Here is a 23441-nt window from a genome sequence, read left to right as displayed (position 1 = left end):
AGTATAACCAAGAAACTAAAAGACAGTCAATGCAATGGAAGACAAAATGATCCCCAGACCCAAAAAAGCAAGAATGTCAAAATTAAAAATGAAAACCATGCTTTTTGTTTTCTTTGATATTAAATTATTATGGTTGAACAAATCTCATCAAATCAGACCATCAATCAAACATACTACACTGACATTCTGACAAGGCTGCATAAAAAAAATTCAAAGGATGGTTGGATGCTCCATCAAGACAATGCTCTAGTACACAATGCACTCTCTGTTTGCCAGTTTCTGGCCATAAAACAAATCCCTCTGTGCAAACCATGCACTCTACTCACCAGACCTTGCTCCTTATGACTTTTTCTCTTCCCTAAACTGAAAAGTGCACTTAAGGGAACCCCATTTTTTGTCCATTCAGGGGGAAAAAAAAAAAAAAAAAAAATTGACTGATGTGTTGAGTTTATAGAAGGTGACCTCTAGAAATGCTTATGTGCATGGAACAAACATATGAAACAGCATGTGTGCAAGCCCAAGGCAATCATTTAAGGGGATACCTTGTAAGGTATGAAATATTTCATTATATTTATTTTATTGCAACAGTCTCAATATCTAATAGCCACACCTCGTAAATTACCTTTACCCCAAAGAATGCAGAGAAGTGAAGGGTACAGAGAAGGGCAACAAGATTAGGGATAGCGGTGTATAAGGTTTTGAATGGTTTGAGCATGCTCAATGCCAATGGGATTCTTCATCTTGCTCAGAATAATCAGCTCAGAGGGCATAAATTCAAATTGAGGAAGGACGGATGTCGGATAGATGTGCGGAAATTTGCCTTTGGCCAGCGGGTGGTTGGTTGGTGGAACCGACTTCCATCACTTGTTGTTGAAGTTGATAGCCTAAACAAATTTAAGGCTCAACTGGACAGGTATTTCGAGCAAACGGAGGGGTGAAATGGGAGTGGTGCTTTTTTTTTTTTTTTTTTTGGCTGATACTGAATAAGCTTGCTTTCTTGCATCATATGCCTCTACTAATGCTAATGCTAAAGTGTATTCCTTATAAATAATAGTTAACTGCATTAGCATTATGCCCTTTAATGATCACCATATATTAAGTAATGAAATAATAAATTGGTTTACATGCTGGAACTATCTTATACAGAATCAATCTCAGAAACACTGAACAGAAACAGAACATTTTCTTTCAAAGGTTATTCACTTATTATGCCCCAGTGTTTTATTGTCTATACAACTAATTGGAGCTAACCACACAAAATTTTGCTTCATTTATAATAATTAATAAAATTTTATTTAATTAATAATAAAAATATGTTCTCTATTATAGAGAACAATTCTTAATTTCTTTCAGTATATTTATATAAGAGAAAAAAAACAAAAAAAAAATAGAATATGACAAGGATGTGTCTACTTAAGCGTATAATAAAAATCAAAACTAACATTGTTAAATCTGCTTAAAACTCACTTGTCCATCTTCTGATCTTTGAAACCCCATGAGACTCAACAGATCTGAAGGGTCAGGACTATCAGTAATAGCAGACAGCTGGCGATTATTCGAGGCATGTCTTCGACGACTACTGTCTTGCTTTATATCACCTCTGGTAAGACAAAATGTATATAAACATATGCATACAGTTTATAAATAACACAACTGAGCAGATAAAAGTAAGAAGTATGGAAATATTACTTACACATGATTCATATTGTATACTGGCAACTCAAAGCTTTAATGAACTGAATTATAAAATGTGCTAGAGGAAAGAGAAAAAAAAAAAAAAAAAAAAAAAGATAAAAGAAAAACAACAGTTACCTTGAACCACCATAAAAACTTTTGCGCCCGTATGGAATGGATGAAAACACTGCAATTGGTGCTTGCTTGGAAGATACCAGAAGGACTCTGTGGAAAAAAGAAGAATACTATAGTAATGGCAATAATCTGGCCCCAAATTTAAATGGATTTATTTGGCACTATTCATCTGAAATGTTTTAACTAAATATTTAGGCCAAAACCTCATAATAAATACATAATAGAGCTTTTGAACTTGTGCAATGTCTTGTCAATGGCTCACCAGTTCTTCATTTCCTGATGTCTATCAGACAGCTGGGCAGGGCCATGGTTGGAGTGATAGCAAACATTTTAAATAAATAGTAGAATACTTTTCCATCGGAAGGGTGCATTTTATTTAAAGTGAAGAGTACAATACCAGAGCAACTCATGGTGAAGAGCCTCTACAATGTGAGACTGACGTGTTCATGGGCAGTCTAGTTTGCATACATAACTGCATACAAACTTAGGTTATTTTATATGTACAATAACTTGTAAAATAATACTAACTTGTACAATAATAGCAAATATTCAGTTAAAATAAATATTTAATGTAATAAATGGTAGAAACAGCTTAATTTTTTTAGTACTCACTTTATAAGGTGAGTACTAAAAAAAATTAAGCTACTGCTACCATTTATTAATTCAATTAAATTAGTACCTCAAGGAATCCGACAATTCATTTAATTGTCAATAAATATTTAATTATACATTTAAATTGTTTTTGGTTCAATTGAGAGACAGAGCCAGTTTTGAAACAGACTTCCTTAGTATTAAAAATCTCAACAGTAAGAAATTCTAATTCTAAGAAACTCAATGTAATAAAAATTTAGTCAGCAGACTAAATTTTTATTACATTGAGAAAACATTAGATACTGTTATCTTCTAATCAACTTTTCATGCAATCTATTGAAAACTGGTTTTCAAGGACTAGTTTTTCATATCAGTTCTACAATATTGCTACAAGGCACTTATGGAAGAGAAGAAGGAGGAAAACTTGGAAAAAACTTTCTTTTTTTTTCGATAACTGTCAATTCTGACTTAAATGGGCACTCGTGCTTGCTATTCATTATTTTAATAAAGAAGCCACAAATAGAGCAGCTTGCAACCACTCTCCTATTGAATGTTTTGGGAGCTAGAAATAGGGGAAGGTGAAACATTCAATTTCCTAATGCACAGGAAACAAACTCAGCTAACTACAAGCTCTGATAATATGTACTTCACTTTTATATTCTTGTTAAACTGAAATATTGTATTATACTGATTAAAGTACTATACTGTGCTACATATGTGTTTACATGGCTGGACAGTGTAGTGTCAAGTCAGTTTGGTGTGACATAAGCACTGAGTAAGTTACATTAGCACTGAGAAATCAAAACTGAGAGTAGGAGTGTGTTATAGGCCTAATCACTCTGATGAGTAAAATAAAAAACTACACAGGGAAATAGAGTGGGCCAATAAATCATAGAGTCTTATAATGGGGGATTTTAATTTCCCAGATATTGAGTGGAATTTGTGGGTTGGTCACTCACACACTAGCAAGGCTTTTGAAGATTTACTGGATGATTGTTTTCTACAGCAGCATGTTCGGGAGGTAAGAGGGAGTAATACTTTTGATCTGATTATCAGTAGTGATTCTTCATGCATTAAGAATCTGCAGATAAAGGAACCACTAAGTCGCAGTGATCACAGTGATCCCAGACACGATAGGAGGGAGCATATGATGAGAGCCTTGTCGATCAATTCGGCCCTGGAAAGATTGTGCAAGGCTCAAGGGGTAGAATTTTTTTCAGCCTGGACTGTACTTGTTAACAGGAGAGATTGCTTCTGCAGGGATGGGATACACTTAAATAGAAAGGGTGCAAGAATATTTGCTGATGCTATCGAGGCAGTGTTAGGTGGGTCGGAAAACTGCTAGCTTGGGGGGAGACACAGACTAATAGATTAACAGTAGCCACTGGCAGAGGTGAAAGAGATTCTTGCACTGCTTCTATTGGAATGAGCAAAAGCCTGAAAAACAAGATGCAGGATATTTCAGAGACTGCTGGAAGTCATTGAGGTACAAGTAAACACATGGGTTGTGTTCGGGTAGCTAAGAATAGAAACAGGTGCATGTATACTTGTGTGTACACCAATGCTAGGAGTTAAGTAAATAAATTTGATGAATTTGAGGTATTGCTCAAAACATCAAAGGCAGATATTGTTGGGATATCAGAGACGTGGTGTCACACAGATATAAGGAATGCAGAACTGGAATTTGGGGAGTACAACGTCTACAGAAAGGATAGACAGGATAGGAAGGGAGGAGGGGTTATGCTATTAGTTAAAAAACACATAAAATCCAAGGAAGTGAAGCCAGTCAACATCGATGGACAGGGCAGTGTCGGGTCAGTTTGGTGTGACATAAGCATAGGTAAATCAAAATTGAGAGCAGGAGTGTGCTATAGGCCTAATGACTCTGATGAGTATAATAAGATACTGTACAGGGAAATAGAATGGGCCAGTAAATCAGAGAGTCTTATAATGGGGGATTTTAATTTCCCAGATATTGACTGGAATTGTGGGTTGGTCACTCACACACTAGGCTTTTGTGGATTTATTGGATGATTGTGTTCTACACCAGCATGTTCGGGAGGCAAATAGAGGGAGTAATACTCTTCATCTGATTATCAGTAGTGATTCTTCATGCATTAAGAATCTGCAGATAAAGGAACCACTAGGTGGCAGTGATCACAGTGTGCTGAAGTGGGATTTACTCAAAGAGGTAACTACCATTAGGGGTAAAGGGAAGGGTTATTGCTTTCGTAAAGGCGACTACAATGGACTGAGACAGTATTTAAATTCTATACAGTGGGACCAACTGATGATGTTACAAACAGCAAATTCAAAATGGGAAGCATTCAAGGAACTAATCTTGGACGCTACCAGGCTTTACATACCAACCAAGAAATATTGTTTAAGGTTCAGGCCTAAATGGTTGTCAGATTAACTAATGAGACATATGGCAGAGAAGAAAAATGCATGGGATACATACAAATGAATGGGTGACATGGAAGCCTATGATAGATATACGTTGGTCTGTAACCAAGTCACAAAGGAGATTAGGCAGGCAAAGACAGATTATGAGAAATCCTTGGCAAAGGATGCAAAGAAAAACAGAAAAGAGTTCTTTACCTATTTAAACTCAAGAAGGAAAGGGATGAATCAGATTGGTCCACTGGATGTTGATGGTTCAACAGTTGAGGATCCTGCTCAGGTGGCTAAGAATCTAAACAAGTATTTTGCATCTACATTCACACATGAGGAGTTAGCATTAGCATTAGCATTAGTAGAGGCATTTGATGCAAGAAAGCAAGCTTATGCAGCATCAGCCAAAAAAAAAAAAAAAAAAAAAAAAAAGTAACATAAATAAATAAAAATAACCACTTCCACTTCACCCCTCTGTTCGTTCGAAATACCTGTCCAGCTGAGCCTTAAACTTATTTAGGCTATCAACTTCCACGACAAGGGATGGAAGTCTGTTCCACCCACCAACCACCCGCTGGCTAAAGGCAAATTTCCGCACATCTATCCTACATCTGTCTTTCCTCAATTTGAATTTATGCCCTCTCAGGTGATTTTTCTGAGCTAGAGGAAGAATCCCATCAGCATTGAGCATGCTCAAACCATTCAAGGCTTTGTACACCTCTATCAGATCACCCCGCTGGTGCCTAGTTTCCAGACACTGTAATTTGCAAAACTTAAGCCTTTCTTCGTAAGAGAACCCCTTTGTCCCATTCACCAATCTAGTTGCCCTTCTCTGTACTCGTTCCAGCAGCTCTACATCCTTCCTGAAATGAGGCCTCCAGGCCTGTATACAGTACTCTAGGTGTGGCCTGACCATTGCCTTATACAAGGGAATAATCACCTCCTTATCCCTGCTAGAAAAATTCCTATATATCATTGACAATACACCATGAGCTACTCTTGCAGCTCGTCTGCACTGCTCAGAGAACTTCATATCTGCCTGCACCACCACCCCCAGGTCCCTTTCATTCTCTACCACTGTCAGTGTAGTACCACAGAGTTGATACGTTGCTCTGGGGTTGCTGTTTCCCATATGTAGTACTTTACATTTGTCAATGTTAAACTTCATTTGCCACCTCGAAGCCCATCTGCTCAACCTTTCCAAATCCTGTTGCAGCAGCATAGTGTCAGTAGTGTCCTTGACAACCCTGCCAACCTTCGTATCGTCTGCAAACTTGGACATTAAGCCTGATATACCATCATCAATATCATTTATAAATACAGAAAACAATAAAGGCCCCAATACTGAACCCTGAGGGACTCCACTAATAACATTAGTCCACGATGAGCAGTGTCCATTGATTACCACTCTCTGTCTTCTCCCCCTCAACCACCCCTTTATCCATAGCAGCAACTTGCCTCCAATGCCACACTGCTCCAATTTGTGCAGCAGTCTTCCATGTGCAACAGTATCAAAAGCCTTTCTAAGATCCAAGTATATAATATCAAAGTTATTCCCTGCATCCAGTTCTTTTGTGACTGCATCATAGTATCCAATCAAATTGGTCAGGCAAGACTTCCCCTTAACAAAACCATGCTGTGTCCTAGCTATAACTGAAGTCTTGTCTAGATGATCCTGCAGTGCTTCTTTCACCAGTGCCTCCATTAATTTTCCTGGAACAGAAGTTAAACTCACAGGTCTATAATTACTTGTGTCAGCCTTTGATCCCCCTTTGTGAATTGGGGTCACATTTGCACATCTCCAGTCAATGGGTACCTCCCCTGAGTCCAAGGAAGCTCTCATAATTATGGCTAAGGGTTTGCTTACCTCCTTTACTGCCTCCTTTAATATAACTGGATAGATCCCATCCACCCCAGGTGCCTTTCTTGTGTTTATCTTCAACAATTTCTCCTTCACTTTGCTCTCAGTTATTACAAGATTCTCTAGCTTACTGCTAGAGTTGAATACACCTCTGGCATTCCCCTCGCTGAATAACTCCTCATGTGTGAATGTCGATGCAAAATATTCATTTAGTTTGTTAGCTACCCGAGCAGGGTCATCAACAGTTGACCCATCGATCTCAAGTGGACCAATCTGATTCATCCCCTTCCTTCTAGAGTTTACATAAGTAAAGAACTCTTTGCTGTTTTTCTTCGCATCCCTTGCCAAGGATCTCTCGTAATCTGCCTTCGCCTGCCTAACCTCCTTTGTAACTTGGTTACAGATCAACTTGTATCTATCATAGGCGTCCGTGTCACGTGTTAATTTGTATGTATCCCATGCATTTTTCTTCTCTGCCATATGCCTTATTAGTTCATCTGACAACCATTTAGGCCTAAACCTTGAACAATATTTCTTAGTTGGTATGTAAAGCCTAGTAGCTTCCACAATAAGTTCTTTGAATGCTTCCCATTTTGAATTTGCTGTTGGCAATATCATCAGTTGATCCCACTGTATAGAATTTAAATACTGTCTCAGTCCATTGTAGTCGCCTTTACGAAAGCAATACCCCTTCCCTTTACCCCTAATGGTAGTTACCTCTTTGAGTAACTCCCACTTCAGCACACTGTGATCACTGCCACCAAGTGGTTCATTTATCTGCAGATTCTTAATGCATGAAGAATCACTACTGATAATCAAATCAAGAGTATTACTCCCTCTAGTTGCCTCCCGAACATGCTGATGTAGAAAACAATCATCCAATAAATCCACAAAAGCCTTGCTACTGTGTGAGTGACCAGCCCCCAAATTCCAGTCAATATCTGGGAAATTAAAATCCCCCATTATAAGACTCTCTGATTTACTGGCCCACTCTATTTCTCCGAACCGTTTCTTATTATACTCATCAGAGTCATTAGGCCTATAGCACACTCCTACTCTCAATTTTGATCTCCCAATGCTTATGTCACAGGAGTTATTCAGGAAGGGGAATGTCGTAGGTGAAGTAAACATTGGCAGTGAGCTAGATGATTTTCTAATAACTGAGAGGAAAGTGGAGGAGAAATTGTTGAGGATAAACATAAAAAAGGCACCCAGCGTGGATGGGATCTATCCAGTTATATTAAAGGAGGCAGCAAAGGAAGTAAGCAAACCCCTAGCCATAATTATGAGAGCTTCTTTGGACTCAGGGGAGGTACCCATAGACTGGAGATGTGCAAATGTAACCCCAATTCACAAAGGAGGATCAAAGGCTGACAGAAGTAATTATAGACCTGTTAGTTTAACTTCGGTTCTAGGAAAATTAATGGAGGCACTGGTTAAAGAAGCACTGCAGGATCAACTAGACAAGACTTCAGTTATAGCTCGGACACAGCATGGTTTTGTTAAGGGCAGGTCTTGTCTGACCAATTTGATTGGATACTATGATGTAGTCACAAAAGAACTGGATGCAGGGAATAAATTTGATATTATATATTTGGATCTTAGAAAGGCTTTTGATACTGTTGCGCATGGAAGACTGCTGCACAAATTGGAGCAGTGTGGAATTGGAGGCAAATTGCTGCTATGGATAAAGGGATGGTTGAGTGGCAGAAGACAGAGAGTGGTAATCATGGACACTGCTCAACGTGGACTAATGTTATTAGTGGAGTTCCTCAGGGTTCAGTGTTGGGTCCATTGTTTTTTTCTGTATTTATAAATGATATTGATGATGGTATATCAAGCTTAATGTCCAAGTTTGCAGACGATACAAAGGTTGGCAGGGTTGTTAAGGACACTATTGACGCTATGCTGCTGCAACAGGATCTGGAAAGGTTGAGCAGAAGGGCTGAGAGGTGGAAAATAAAGTTTGACATTGACAAATGTAAAGTACTACATATGGGAAACAGTAACCCCAGATCAACGTATCAATTCTGTGGTACTACGCTGACAGTGGTAGAGAATGAAAAGGACCTGGGGGTAATTGTGCTTGTTTGTTTGTTTGGTTTTATTGGCGCATTAGCTACTAAGGCTATAATGCACCAAACTAAGGTCATATATAAAAAATTTCAATTTTCACTGACCTAATTACTTAGGCCAGCATGTCAGTATAAAAAATAACAAAGGTATAAAATGTAGAAAAGATAAATCAATAAGGAAATAACAGTAACATGTAAATATTAAATACAAGTAAAAACCTTTATTGATTTAAAATAACTAAAAATAGCAGACACATGGTCATTGTCGGATAAAATCTGACTGAGTGTATACGGCTCAGTCAGATGATTAAAGACGCTAGAACGGATATTGCTAAAATCTGGACAGTCTATTAAAAGGTGTCTAATTGATAAAATTGTGCCACAAGACTCACACATAGGAGGGTCATCAGCCCTCAGCAGAAAAGAATGTGTCAAATGACTGTGTCCTATGCGGGTCCGGGCAAGAACAACTTCCTCCTTACGATTCCTGCGCAGACTAGACTGCCACGGTTCAATTACAGGCTTTATACAATATAGTTTATTTCCAGTCTGTGTATTCCACGAGTCCTGCCATTGGGAGTGTATGTTTTGGTGTATTATTTGCCTGTAGTCTGTATAGAGGACTGACAGGCAGCGGTTATTATTGGGAATTGCTGATTTGGCTGCGGCGTCAGCCAAATCATTTCCCCTAATCCCAATGTGGCTGGGAATCCAGCAGAAGCGGATGTCATATTCGCGTTCATGGAGAACGTGAATCTTCTGCTGAATGCTAGACAGAACTGGATGAGGATTATACCTCACAGATATTAAAGCCTGTAACACACTGAGAGAGTCGGAATATAAAATGAACCGTTGGTATTGGCATTCACTAATGTGATCCAAGGCTAACTCTATAGCATGCAGCTCTGCAGTAAATATACTGCATTCAGAGGGAATCTGCTCCAATGTAGTGCTGTCTGTAAAGACAGCAGCAGATCCCACGTATGATTCCGACCTTCGAACCGTCTGTGTAGACTGGCGCGAAGTCAGAATGTTCAGCTCGGTGTGCTGAATAAAGCTGCAGGTAGACTGAAGATGGACTGTCCGACTTTCCCCAATTTCTAAGGGACAAGTCACATGCCGGGACATGAGCATGCCAGGGTGGAAAGGGTTGCTTTGGTGTTTGGGCAACCTTGTCTACCTTGATATTAAGTTCTTTGAGTAGCTCTTGGAGACGAATACCAAAAGGACGATTGGCAGTCTTACGGGTGTTGTACAAATTTTCCCATCGTGGCTCAAAAACGAATGGCCATGTAGGATGGTCTGGCAGGGATTTTAGTTTTAAGGCGTACATTAGAGACAACTGCTTACGACGAAGCGATAACGGTGGTTCGTTTGCTTCGACGTATAAGCTCTGGACAGGAGATGTTCGAAATGCTCCAGTAGCGATACGTAGAGCCTGATGATGGACAGGGTCCAGCCATCGAAGGGCACTGTCTCTGGCTGAAGAATATACTTGGGACCCATAATCTAATTTGGATCGCACAAGTGCACGGTAAAGCCGTAGAAGGGTGCATCGGTCTGCACCCCAAGATAAAGAGGAGAGCGAGCGGAGCATATTAAGGCCTCTTGTGCACTTTGTGCGGAGTTGACGAATATGATCCAAAAAGGTCATTTTTTTTATCAAATATGAGTCCCAAGAATTTTGTTTTCGCTGCTACTGGAATAGCATTTTGTCCGAGCCTTAATTCAGGTTCAGGATGAAGATTACGTTTGCGACAAAAGTGTACGCAAACGGTCTTCTCCGGCGAGAACCTGAAGCCATTAGCAAGTGCCCAGGAATTCAGATTATCAATGGCTTTCTGCAGTTGTCTTTCAATAACCCTCATGTTGCACGACTGACAAAAAATGCTAAAGTCATCAACATAGAGGGCACTGTTTACAGTTGGAGGAAGTTGTTCTGTGATGGAATTTATTTTGATGGCAAAAAGCGTGACACTTAATACTGATCCTTGTGGTACTCCCTCCTCTTAGCTAAAGGAGTGAGAGAGTGAGGATCCCACACAAACTTGGAACGATCGATTGGCTAAAAAGTTTTGAATAAAAAAGGGCAGACGCCCTCTTAGGCCTAGGCTATGTAAATCTTTTAAAATGCCAAATCTCCAAGTTGTGTCATACGCTTTCTCCATGTCAAAGAACACCGACACCAAGTGTTCGCGTTTTAGGAAAGCATCCCGGATGGATGCTTCCAATCTAATAAGATGGTCCAAAGTGGACCGGTTCCTTCGGAAGCCGCACTGGATGCTGGAGAGAAGGTCATTTGATTCTAAATATCATATTAAATGAGAATTGACCATTCTCTCCAGGATTTTGCACAGACAGCTAGTCAGAGCAATAGGACGATAATTGGTGGTGACTTTTGGATCCTTTCCTGGCTTAGGAAAGGCAAGAACGATTGCCTTTCGCCAGGAGTCCGGAAACTGCCCTTCAGTAAAGATTCTGTTATACAGAAGGAGCAGACAATCCATAGATTTTGGTGAAAGATGTTTAATCATTTCATAATGGATGCCATCTGGTGCAACAGCACTTGCTTTGGAAAGAGTGAGGGCTCTTTTCAGTTCCTCTATAGTGAATGCCCCGTTGTAGGGATAGAGGCCCTTGGTCTTAATATTAAGTGCTTGTTTTTCTAGTTTATGTTTCAGGACCAGGAACTCTGGGGAATACGAAGATGTTGCAGAGATGTTAGAGAATGTTTCCCCAAGAGCATTGGCTATTGCAGTTGGATCTGCAATAGCGCATCCATTATAATCTAGGATTGAAGAAGGGTAGGATGTATATTTTCCCTTCATTTTCCGGATTTTATCCCAGACTACCTTAGAGTTGGTAGACTGGTTAATAGATGATGTAAAACGGATCCACGATTCCTTTTGACTCTGACGGCGGATATATCGTGCTTTGGCTCGTGCACGTTTAAAGGTTATAAGGTTGGTCGTGGTGGGATATCGGCGGAATATCCCCCACGCTTTGTTTTGAGCCTTTTTGCTGCTGTGCATTGTGAATTCCACCAAGGTTTAGGAAATGGTGGAAATCGGGCAGATGTTTTTGGAACAGCATTCGCAGCTGCTTGGACAATATTTTCTGTGATGTACTTAACTGCATCATTGATAGACTCTTGACTGACTGTGCTAAGATCAAAATTTGCCTGATGTTGGAAGGCAGTCCAGTCAGCCTTCCACCGTGGTAACCTAAAAGGAAGACATGGTCTCCCACTGTGTAACAAGGTTATCACGGGGAAGTGATCGCTTCCGTATGGATTCTCCTCCACTTCCCAAGTGAGTGAAGGGAGTAGAGAAGGGGAGCAGATAGAGAGATCAATGGCAGAAAAAGTACGGGTAGGCATGTGGAAGAAGGTGTTTGTTCCAGTATTTAGAAGGGAAAGGTCATTGTCATTGAGCATACGCTCTATGAGTCGTCCCCTTCCGTTGATGTTAGCACTACCCCACAGGGTGTTATGTCCGTTAAAATCCCCGAGAACTAAGAAAGGGGGTGGCAGCTGCGTAAGGAGATCATCAAGGTCTGCCTGGGGGATGTCAGTCCCAGGTGGCAAATAAATGGAGCACACAGTTAATAGAAATCCCACTGAAAGGCGAATTGCAACAGCCTCTATGCTGGTTGTAATTAGCAAAGGCTGCACTGGGGTCTGGTTACCCACAAGGATAGCCACTCCCCCATGTACAGGGCCATCCGCAATTCTATCCTTTCGAAAAAATGTGATGTTGTGCATGGTGGGATCATCATTTGCCTTTAGATATGTCTCCTGCAAGCAAAAGCAAACTGGCTCGTGCTTTTGCAGGAGGGCCTTGATGTCATCCATATTTTGACGGAATCCACGACAATTCCATTGTAGGAATTTAGCCATTATTTTGGCTTGGTGGGTCCATCAGGCGGCTTCCGAGGTGCTGAGGGCTTACTTTTATCAGTCTTGGATTTATCTTTTTTGGGGAAGAATGGACGCTGTCCCGTGTCCATTTCTTCCTCCGCAAAGACTTCCAAGACTGAATCTTCGGGTATCTCCTTCTGCTCGACATCCATCTTTTCTTGGGTACTAGGGGGGACTTCCCCTTTCTTATTCTTTTCTTTCATAATTAACTTAGTTACTTGTGGAGCATTAGGAGGTACCGATATAGGAGTGGCAGCTGATTGGTCCTTTTGTGCAGGTTTTTGAGAACTTAAGAGATACCGCGCGATGGGAGTGAAAGACTCCTTTGGAGGAATGGTCATGTCCGTCTGAGTTCCGACGGAACATCTCCCTGCTACCTTCTGGGCGTAGGTAGGTCTGTTGATATTCAGGGGTTTCACCGATTTCCTTGCCTCCTGGTATGATATGTTAAGCTCTGCCTTCAGCCGTTGAATCTCTTTTTCTTCTTTCCACCTCTGGCATGCTCGTGAGGGCCGGGTGTTCGCCTTCACAGTTAATACAGGTGGGTTTTGCGGCTGAACATGCTGTTGTTTCGTGGTCCTTTGCACTGCATCGAGCGCATGCAAGGACTCCACGGCAGGCCATTTGAGAATGTCCATACTTCTGGCATTTAAAACACCGTAAAGGGTTCGGAACGTATGGACGCACTGAACAGTTGATGTATCCAGCTTTTATCTCGTCAGGAGGTTTAGGAGAGTTAAAAGTCAGGATAACGCTCCTGGTTTTAACAATTTTTCCATCCCTTCGCGCAGTAATTCTCTTGACGGCAATGACTCCCTGTGGTTTTAATTCGGAGCAGATTTCCTCCTCGGTTACGTCGAGAAGGTCCCGCTCCGAAATGACACCTCTCGATGAATTGAGTGTTCTGTGTGGTGTCACTGTTATAGGGATTCCTCCGATTGATGTTACTCGGAGTAGATGCTCGGACTGCCTGTCATTTTTTGTTTCAATCAAGAGGTCCCCAGAACGGAGCCTCTTAACTGACTTGGGTGTACCTACTAACCCATCTAACCCTTTCTGTATAAAGAAAGGTGACATTTTTCCGATCGGTTTTTCATTGGTGGAGTGCATAATTAAAAACCGCGGGATAGGACCTGATGGTAATTCAGTCCGCTGCCTCTTTGAAGCAATATTGCTGTCAGTGTCTGTATTTTCAGATAGGGACCGGGTTGGGGCCCCTGAAGAAATAAGTTTATCAGGATTCATTGAGTTTTTTAAGTTGTTCAGTGCCCGGGCTCCCCACCCACCACGGAGCCCAAAGGGACGCCCACTACCCGGCATGCAATAAATGCGCTCGGGAGTGGGACGCCAGGGCTACCCAGACACTATACCCGCACCGCCGCCAGCCTGAATCCTGTCCCTCGGACCATGACGGTAGGGGCGTGGCATTGACACGGTTGACCCTCGCAGACGAGCCTACTAGCCGATTGATCCTAGCCGGGCCTTCCAGGACCACCCGTCTTGTCGAAGCAGGGGCCAAAGTGGTGTATTGAAGCTGGGCCCCTCAACCACCAGGATCCCCCTTTCCGAATTTCCACGGGTCGCAGCGCACGGCAAACACGCCGGATTCCATTGATGTTAGCCTGGAACCTGGGCTGTGGGCGTTGGATCCCAGTGATGCTAGTCTGGAAGTCCAGCAGCGTCACTGGGAGGTCTCCTCACCACGTACAGGTGCCCACGTCGAGGGGGGGTAATTGTGCAGGCAGATATGAAGTTCTCTGAGCAGTGCAGATGAGCTGCAAGAGTAGCTCATGGTGTCTTGTCAATGATATACAGGAATTTTTCTAGCAGGGATAGGGATGTGATTATTCCCTTGTATAAGGCATTGGTCAGGCCACACCTTGAGTACTGTATACAGGTCTGGAGGCCTCATTTCAAGAAGGATGTAGAGCTGCTGGAATGAGTACAGAGAAGGGCAACAAGATTAGTGAATGGAACTAAGGGTTGCTCTTACGAAGAAAGGCTTAAGTTTTGCAAATTACAGAGTCTGGAGACTAGGCATCGGCGAGGTGATCTGATAGAGGTGTATAAGGCTTTGAATGGCTTGAGCATGCTCAATGCCGATGGGATTCTTCCTCTTGCTCAGAATAATCACCTGAGAGGGTATAAATTCAAATTGAGGAAGGACGGATGTCGGATAGTTGTGCGGAAATTTGCCTTTAGCCAGCGGGCAGTTGGTTTGTGGAATAGACTTCCATCACTTGTTGCTGAAGTTGATAGCCTAAACAAATTTAAGGCTCAGCTGGACAGATATTTTGAATGAACGGAGGGGTGAAATGGAAGTAGTGGTTGTGTTTTATTTTTTTTTTTTTTTGGCTGATGCTGAATAAGCTTGCTTGCTTTCTTGCATCATATGCCTCTACTAATGCTAATGCTAAAAAGGTAACTACCATCAAGGGTAAAGGGAAGGGTTTTTGCTTTCGTAAAGGTGACTACGGTGGTCTGAGACAGTATTTCAATTCTGTACGGTGGCTAACTAATGATGTTACCAACAGCAAATTCAAAATGGGAAGCATTCAAAAAATTAATCTTGGAAGCTACTACACTTTTCATACCAACTAAGAAATACTGTTCAAGGTTTAGGCCTAAATGGATGTCAGATGAACTGAGACGTGCCGTGGCAGAGAAGAAAAATGCATGGGATACAAATAAGTTAATGGTTGACATGCGGGCCTATGATAGACATAAGCTGGTCTGTAACCAAGTCACAAAGGAGGTTAGGCAGGCAAAGGCAGATTACGAGAAATCTTCAGCAAAGGATGCAAAGAAAAACAGCAAAAAGTTCTTTACTTATGTAAACTCTAGAAGGAAGGAGATGAATCAGATTGGTCCACTGGATATTGATGTTCAACTGTTGTTCATCCTGTTCAGGTAGCTAACAAAGTAAATGAGTATTTTATATCTACACTCAAACATGAGGAGTTATTCAGGGAGAGGAATGCCAGGAACACTCAAACATGAGGAGTTATTCAGGGAGAGGAATGCTAGAGGTGAATTAAACTCTGGCAGTGAGCTAGATAATTTTGTAATAACTGAAAGCAAAGTGGAAGGAGAAATTGTTGAAGATAAACATAAGAAAGGCCCCTAGGGTTGATGACATCTATCCAGTTATATTAAAGGAGGCAGCAAAGAAAGTAAGCAAACCCTTAGCCATAATTATGAGAGCTTCTTTGGACTCAGGGGAGCTACCCGTGGCCTAGAGATGTGCAAATGTGACCCCAATTCACAAAGGAGGATCGAAGAGCAACACAAGTAATTACAGACCTGTTAGTTTAACTTCTGTTCTGGGGAAATTAATGGAGGCACTGGTTAAAGAAACACTGCAGGACCATCTAGACAAGACTTCAGTTATAGCTCGGACACAGCATGATTTTGTTAAGGGGAAGTCTTATCTGACCAATTTGATTGGATACTATGATGTGGTCACAAAGGAACTGGATGCAGGGAGTAACTTTGATATCATATATTAGGACCTTAGAAAGGCTTTTGTTACTGTTGCACATGGAAGACTGCTGCACAAAGTGGAGCAGTGTTGCATTGATGACAAATTGCTGCTATAGATAAAGGGATCATTGAGTGGGAGAAGACAGAGAGTGGTAATCAATGGACACTGCTCTTCATGGACTAATATTATAAGTGGAGCCCCCCCAGGGTTCGGTGTTGGGTCCATTGTTGTTTTCTGTATTTATTAATTATATTGATGATGGTATATAAGGCTTAATGTCCAAGTTTGCAGATGACACGAAGGTCAGCAGAGTTGTTAATGACACTAATGACAATACGCTGGTGCAACAGGATCTATAAAAGTTGAGCAGATGGGCTGAGAGGTGGCAACTGAAGTTTAACATTGACAAATGAAAAGTACTGCATATGGAAAGCAGTAATCCCAGAGTAATGTATCAGCTGTATGGTACTAGACTGACAGTTTTAGAGAATGAAAAGAACCTGGGGGTAATTGTGTAGACAGATATGAAGTTTTCTGAGCAGTGCAGATGGTCTGCAAGAGTAGCTCATGGTGTTTTGCCAATGATATACAGGAATTTTTCTAGCAGGGAAAAGGAGGTGATTATGCCCCTTGTATTAGGTAATGGTCAGGCCACACCTTGAGTACTGTATACAGGACTGGTGGCCTCATTTTAAGAAGGATGTAGAGCTGCTAGAGCAAGTGCAGAGAAGGACAACAAGATTAGTGTATGGAACAAAAGGTTGCTCTAATGAAGAAAGGCTTAAGTTTTGTAAATTACGGCATCTGGAGACTAGGCACCTGCGAGGTGATCTGATTGAGGTGTATAAAGCCTTGAATGGTTTGAGCATGCTCAACGCTGATGGAATTTTTCCTCTTGCTCAGAATAATCGCTTGAGAGGACATAAATTCAAATTGAGGAAAGACAGTTGTACGATAGATGTGTAGAAATTTGTCTTTAGCCAGCGTGTGGTTGATTGCTGGAACAAACTTACACTTGTCGTTGTAGAAGTTGATAGCTTAAATAGATTCAAGGCAGAACTAGACAAACATTTGGAGCAAGTGGGTGGGTGAAATTAGATTTGTTTTTTATTTTTTGTTTTTTGGCTGATGCTATATAAGCTTGCTTTCTTTCAGCATTTGCCTTTATTAATGCTAATATTATAAATGAGAAAAATACATACCTTTTATCTTGCACATCCTTTGGAGTTTTTGCAAATCTCACTTCTGGTGTATCTGGACCTGAAGATTCTGATAAACTTGATGAAGTTTGCCTACTATAACATCCTGTAATGCAAAATGAAAACAGTTATTAATTTAATATAACATAAAGATGCTATTAAATACATATAAATTTATTTTATTTATTAATATTAATGCCCCTCGATATGCTGAACATAAAAATAGAAGATAAATGGTTAGCATTGATTAAAATCTCTCTGTCTCTCATCAAGATCGAAAAAAAAAAAAAAAAGAGTAGCTTAGATTATAAACCATAATATTTATACAGAACATTCAATACTTTTATTTTACACTATAATCAATCCATATATCCAGATAAGAGCCTATAAAATAAACAGTTCTACTTCATGAAAGTATCTATTTCAGCTAATGTCAGCCAAGGTAGAAGATTTAAATAACAAATAGTTGAACAATATCATAGTTTTTTGCCAAGGTTTGATCAAAAAGTTTCATGAATGATCTTAATGATGTGGGCTGGGCTTATAATGAAATCTTTTGAGCATGACACACCAAATTTTAACGTGTTATGTACTAATTCAGCAGAAAGCTGGTTTCAATGAATGGTTAGCATCAGTTTTTCTCAGTTGTTGTGTGCACTGAAAATGGTGAAATTTGAAAAACATGCAAACATTAAATTTTATTATTACAAACTTGGAAAGTCAGTCACAGAAACACATGAAATCCTGGTTACAGTTTTCAAAGTCTTTGAGTGAAATTTTTTGCTTGATCAATATATAGAAGCAATCACCCACCAATGTTTCAAAATAATAAAAACATCAATGAAGTCCACAACTAGCATTCAATTGGATCAACTAACACCATTTGAGAAACTGCTGAAGAGATGTCTCTGTCATTTGGCTCAGTTCAGGCCACTTTGACTGAGGAATTGGGCTTGAGGCAAGTAAACACCAAGTTTGTAACACACATTCCCACCCAAGATCAACGTTCGTCACATCAGAACTGTTTGAGCAAGCTGTTTGTTGGATACATTTTTAACAAAAATTACAACAAGTGGTAGAGGCACAAACTCAAAATTATATGTGAAGGCCATGCTGGCTACACTTTTTGACAACAAAGGCATAATGTTATCAAAATTTTTTCTGCAAGGTAACTCTTAATGAGCCTACTAAAATTTAAAAATTGAGAGACATAATCCACCATAAATGGCCATAAAATTGCAAAATGGATGGTTTCTTCATCACAACAATATGCCATGTGACATGTCGTTGACATCTGGGAATTTTTGACCAACACAATTATTCCTGTTCTAACACATCCACCTTATTACAACTTTAAATACAACTTTTGGCTATTCCCAAAATTAAAACAGGATATGAAAGGAAAACAAGTTGAGTCGATTCAAGAAATTTAATCAAACTGGATGGACAAACCAAAGGCATTCACAAAAGAAACTTACAAAATTTTCTGCTCAGTGGCAGGTATAATAGAATAAGCGTATGGTTGTGAGTGTGTGTGCACAAGCGTGCATGCTCACATAAACAAAGAGACCATATCAAGAACAAAAAACACAATTTGGATAGTATTCACAAGCAGATTTATTTTGCTTACATAAAGTATAAAAAATTGAAACCTTGAACCTACATGTGGGATTACCAGTCTCAAGACAAGGTATTCAGTGATTATTTTATTATAATTAGTGCAATTGTAGTATATGGGCATAACTGAATGATTAGTAATTGCAATATTTCAATAATTGAAATAATTCAATTATATCATCTGAATTAAATAATCGAATGATTTTCCATAATCAAATCAATCATTCAAATGACATAGGTACAATCAAATAAATCACTCAAATGACATAAGTATATTAGAAATAACTGATTAGGGCCTCTTGATTAAGCTCAACACTAAGTACATAATTTAACCCTTGTGAATCTTGGACCTCACAGATTTGAGCAGCAGTGGGGCTCTGAGAGCAGTGGTTATGGAGGCTCAGAGATCCAGTGATGGATCTCTGAACCAACATAACCAACTACATGTCTCATGTGAGGAAAGAAAAAAAAAGGGCAATTTTTTATTAGTTTTATAATGGCTTTTATAAGGCAAAAAATGCAATTAATGATATTAATATCTTTAAAAAAATGCATTTTTTTCAGTTATTTCTATTTAAAAAATTAATCAAAATCCTCACTACTATACAATTTTTCCTTGATTTTTATCTGACCACATAAAAAAAAAAATTCAACAAGGAATGTAGCCAAATCATAAAATTCTAATTCTGGCAACAAAAAACCCTGTCTGCATGACCATTAAAGATCGCACAGGCTGATTTACTTTGATATTTTAGTTTTACAGTGTTCATTGATTGGGAAAAAAAATAACATCAATAAAAACAACTGAGAAATGCTTATGGCTATAAACTTCTAAAGTGATAGAAGATATCAGTCCTGCTTCCCTTCCATGTGACTTAACATAAAAATTAGCTGTTAATGGGTATGGAAATGGACAGTATCTTAGGTGTCATCACATTTGCGTGTATTTGTATAGCAGTCGCTTTTAAAATGTATCAATTCTGAAACAAATCCTTATAAATGGAACAATTGCCAAGAATCATACTACATTTTGAAAGTCTTACATACACTCTGTGTAAGTAAGACTTTCAAAATGTAGTACAATTCTTGTGGATAAACATTTATGCTATATATATATACATATACAGTAAGCACTGGTTATAGTGATCACGTTTGCAAATTGAATTTTGATTCTAATAAACGGCGATCCTAATCTGTGGATAATATTCGACAAGAATATTACCCACAGGCTATAAAAATAAAGATATAAAGCATGAAATTACACTTTATTACCAAACGTTTATTACCAATTAAATGATACGTGAAAATCAAATGAATATTATCTACAATTTAGCAAAATAAAAATTAATTTATACTTACGTACATAGCTTAATTAATATACTTATTAATTAAACATAACACTTTGTAATATGATTATAATTTAAAATACAGTATATTAGTCACTTATTTTAGATTCCTTTAAATTATCACTAAAAAGTCAATTTATAGATTTTTAAATATTGCATAACAGTATATTCACAATCACTTGCACCAGTTTCTTCCGACGCTCTCCTCAGGATGGCTATAGCATCACGATTTTGCCATTTTGTAAGTAGAATAATTCTTTCAGGTTCATCTTCATTTTCCTCCCTCCTTGGCAAAATTATCAGTAACAGATTGGGCAATTTCTTCATCTGTTAAAGCTGAAGTAACTTGTAGATCACCATCTATGTCTACCCAATCATTAAACTCCTGTTCACCCATGTTTTTAAACTTTTCAACATGATTAGTATCATGAATTAGTGAATCATCATCATAAATAATTAATCCACATTGTTTGAAACAGTGGTTAATGCAGGTTTTGGAAACTTCATTCCAGAGACTCAAATTCATTCCTTCTATTCAGTGGCATTTTTTTTTTTTTTGTTTTTAGGTAATAAAATTAAAAACGCAGTGAAAAAAAAAAAGATAAGTGTCAATCAGTAAAGCACAAGTCACACACAAAATTGGAACTAACATGAAATGCAAGTTTTTATAGAATTTAGATATGGGAATTAAGAGCAGATTCTGAAAATTTGTTTTTTTTATGATTGAAGATTTTAATGAAAGAGAAACACATTTCATCAAAATAACACAACACACAGAATTCCAGCTATCGGTATTATCACAAATGCAATAAGATCGAGTTTACTATCCATTTATAACAGATTGTACAAACAAAAAAGCCCAATAAACTGTGAAAGTTTTTATTGTTTTATGGTTGTGACCTATAGAAATGTGACTTCCAGAAATGTGCTTTAGAAAAATATCACAAAGGCATTCAAAATTGATTCTTATAACCAAAGATATGATTCTAATAAACGATGAAAGTGTAGTGGATTTTATTGATTTGAACCGGTTCTATGAAATTTGATTCCATAAAGTGACTGGTTCTAATAACCAGTGATCACTATAACTGGTACTTGCTGTGTGTGTATATAAGGTGTAAAGAAAAAAGTATAAAGTGTGTAAAGAAAATTCTCACCAATAATTCACTGAAAATTTTCTTCAAAAACACAGCACATTACATATTTCAAAGGCCACAACAAAAAGTTTATATATTAATTTTAGTTGATAAAATTTTGAAGTCTCTATGAAGTACAATGAATACTCTGTGCTGCCACAGTTTTTTTTTCATTAGATATACTGTATGGCATTATCATAAACCAGTTCAGATATATTAATTCGGATTCTGAGCCACATAAACTCTATTAATTCATTAGTATTATAAATTTCCTTACTTAAACTTCATTGAATTGTAAACTTACCTATACTTTCTGTGCTATTGTATATAGGAAGTGTTCGTTGTTCTTGAAGAGGATGTGACAATTGTTTTTTCCATTGACCAAAGGAAGGCAGTTTGGCTCGTGTTTCTGACACAAAGCTGTGGACCCTAAATTTTTAAAAGTAGCAATTTATACACATGGAATCTGCACATATGAATCACTCTATGTGTAAATTAAAATAAACAAAGAAACACTATATATAAAATAAAAAGAATTTATCTCATTCAACCTGCAACAGTAAGTTAAACTTTTTCAAAGTTTATTGCTTGATGGAATTGCTTCCCTGAAAAGATTTTACAAGACAGAAGTCAACTTATTTTTTAACCCCAGGGGCTCACATCTGGTGAGTATCATACTATGGGCTTGGCACACCCAGGGTCCTCAGCTGGATATCATCATTCTTCTCTTTCTTGGTGATTCCCTTCTACTTCTGACTCTTGTTCGTTCGTTCGTTCTCTCTCTCTCTCTCTCTCTCTCTCTCAGGGTAATTCAGAAATTTTTTTTTTTGGCTGGTGAAGCATAACCTTCAGGCTTCCTTGCACCATATAGCTAATAATAATAACAACTAATATAATGAAATATAAAATAAGTTCAAAACTAATTATCATCAAAAATTTATTTTATCCTTACTCCCAATCTCAATGACAGTTGAATATAACATGATTTTTAAAGAGCAGGAAGGACTATCTGAAAATCTTGTGGTCGGTGGGGGGGGGGGGGGGGGAATTAGAATTTATGGTTACTTCTTCACTCGACCTAAACAGCATCACGTCTTACTAAATTAACATTGCAAAGTTTTATTTATTTATCAATAGTTACAAACTCAAACATCAGACCTTGTGGTATTATAATCAAACCAATCATCAACACTAAAAAGTCAGCAAACACCAACAACAACAGCTACCAACTTTAAAGCTGGTTGCTTGTTAGTGTATTTCCATAACATTTATTTACCAGGGCAATTTATCCCAGGTGTAAAGAAACACCCAGAACTCAGTGGCAAAACTACAAATTCTCACTACTTGGTGTGTGTGTGTGTGTGTGTGTGTGTGTGTGAGAGAGAGAGAGAGAGAGAGAGAGAGAGAGAGAGAGAGAAAATTTCAAATGGCTCCTTGCATCCTTAACAACCACACAAAACCAACTGTCAGGCCACTGACTCTTCCCCACCACCAGTGGCAAACCTGGCAGTATGGTAATTTTGCCTTTGCCAGAGTAGAAACATCAAGATATACTACCAGAACTGACTAACTCTAAGAACCAGCTTTCCACTAGACATCTCTCACCTCAAAGAGCCCTGGATTCATGCAAGGATCCTAGATTTTCATCCCTGATGACCAACTACATCTGTAGAGAGACAGAGCAGCAATTATTTTCTCACACTGCACCTTTCATCATGCAAATAACTTACCAATACCAAAAGTACATTTATACTATTATTAATTGTACTGAATTGTCATAAATTGTACAAAAATTGCACCACAGCAAGTAGGACATTGACTTGTCTGTCAATCAGTCCCACTTGCTGTGATGTATCTCCAACCACCCCTATGGATAATGTCTGAATCACTTGCATGATGTGCTCTATGAAATTGATATAACCCTAAATAACTTAGTATTTTTTTTAAATCTTCTGGAACTTCAGTATCTTTCAGTCTTCAGAAAGTATTGAAATGATCATGCAATCTTGA

General features: G+C 38.8%; 1 protein-coding gene across 1 annotated transcript in view; it reads right to left on the bottom strand.

The window, feature by feature from the left end:
- Positions 1–23441, bottom strand: part of LOC150087525 (CDK5 and ABL1 enzyme substrate 2-like) — a 138595-nt gene that overhangs the window by 49526 nt on the left and 65628 nt on the right. The window contains exons 2-5 of the mRNA XM_090372515.1: positions 21736–21860; positions 17336–17438; positions 1813–1899; positions 1468–1600 (exon numbers count right to left, since the gene is read on the bottom strand). Of these exons, the coding sequence (XP_090228641.1) occupies positions 1468–1600; positions 1813–1899; positions 17336–17438; positions 21736–21860 (448 nt within the window). The remainder of the gene's footprint in view (positions 1–1467; positions 1601–1812; positions 1900–17335; positions 17439–21735; positions 21861–23441) is intronic.

The sequence above is a fragment of the Mastigoproctus giganteus genome, chromosome 4 (assembly GCF_048544385.1).
Source record: "Mastigoproctus giganteus isolate SK-2022 chromosome 4, ASM4854438v1, whole genome shotgun sequence".
NCBI classification, from domain to species: domain Eukaryota; kingdom Metazoa; phylum Arthropoda; class Arachnida; order Uropygi; family Thelyphonidae; genus Mastigoproctus; species Mastigoproctus giganteus.
This window is presented reverse-complemented; position numbering and strand designations above follow the sequence as displayed.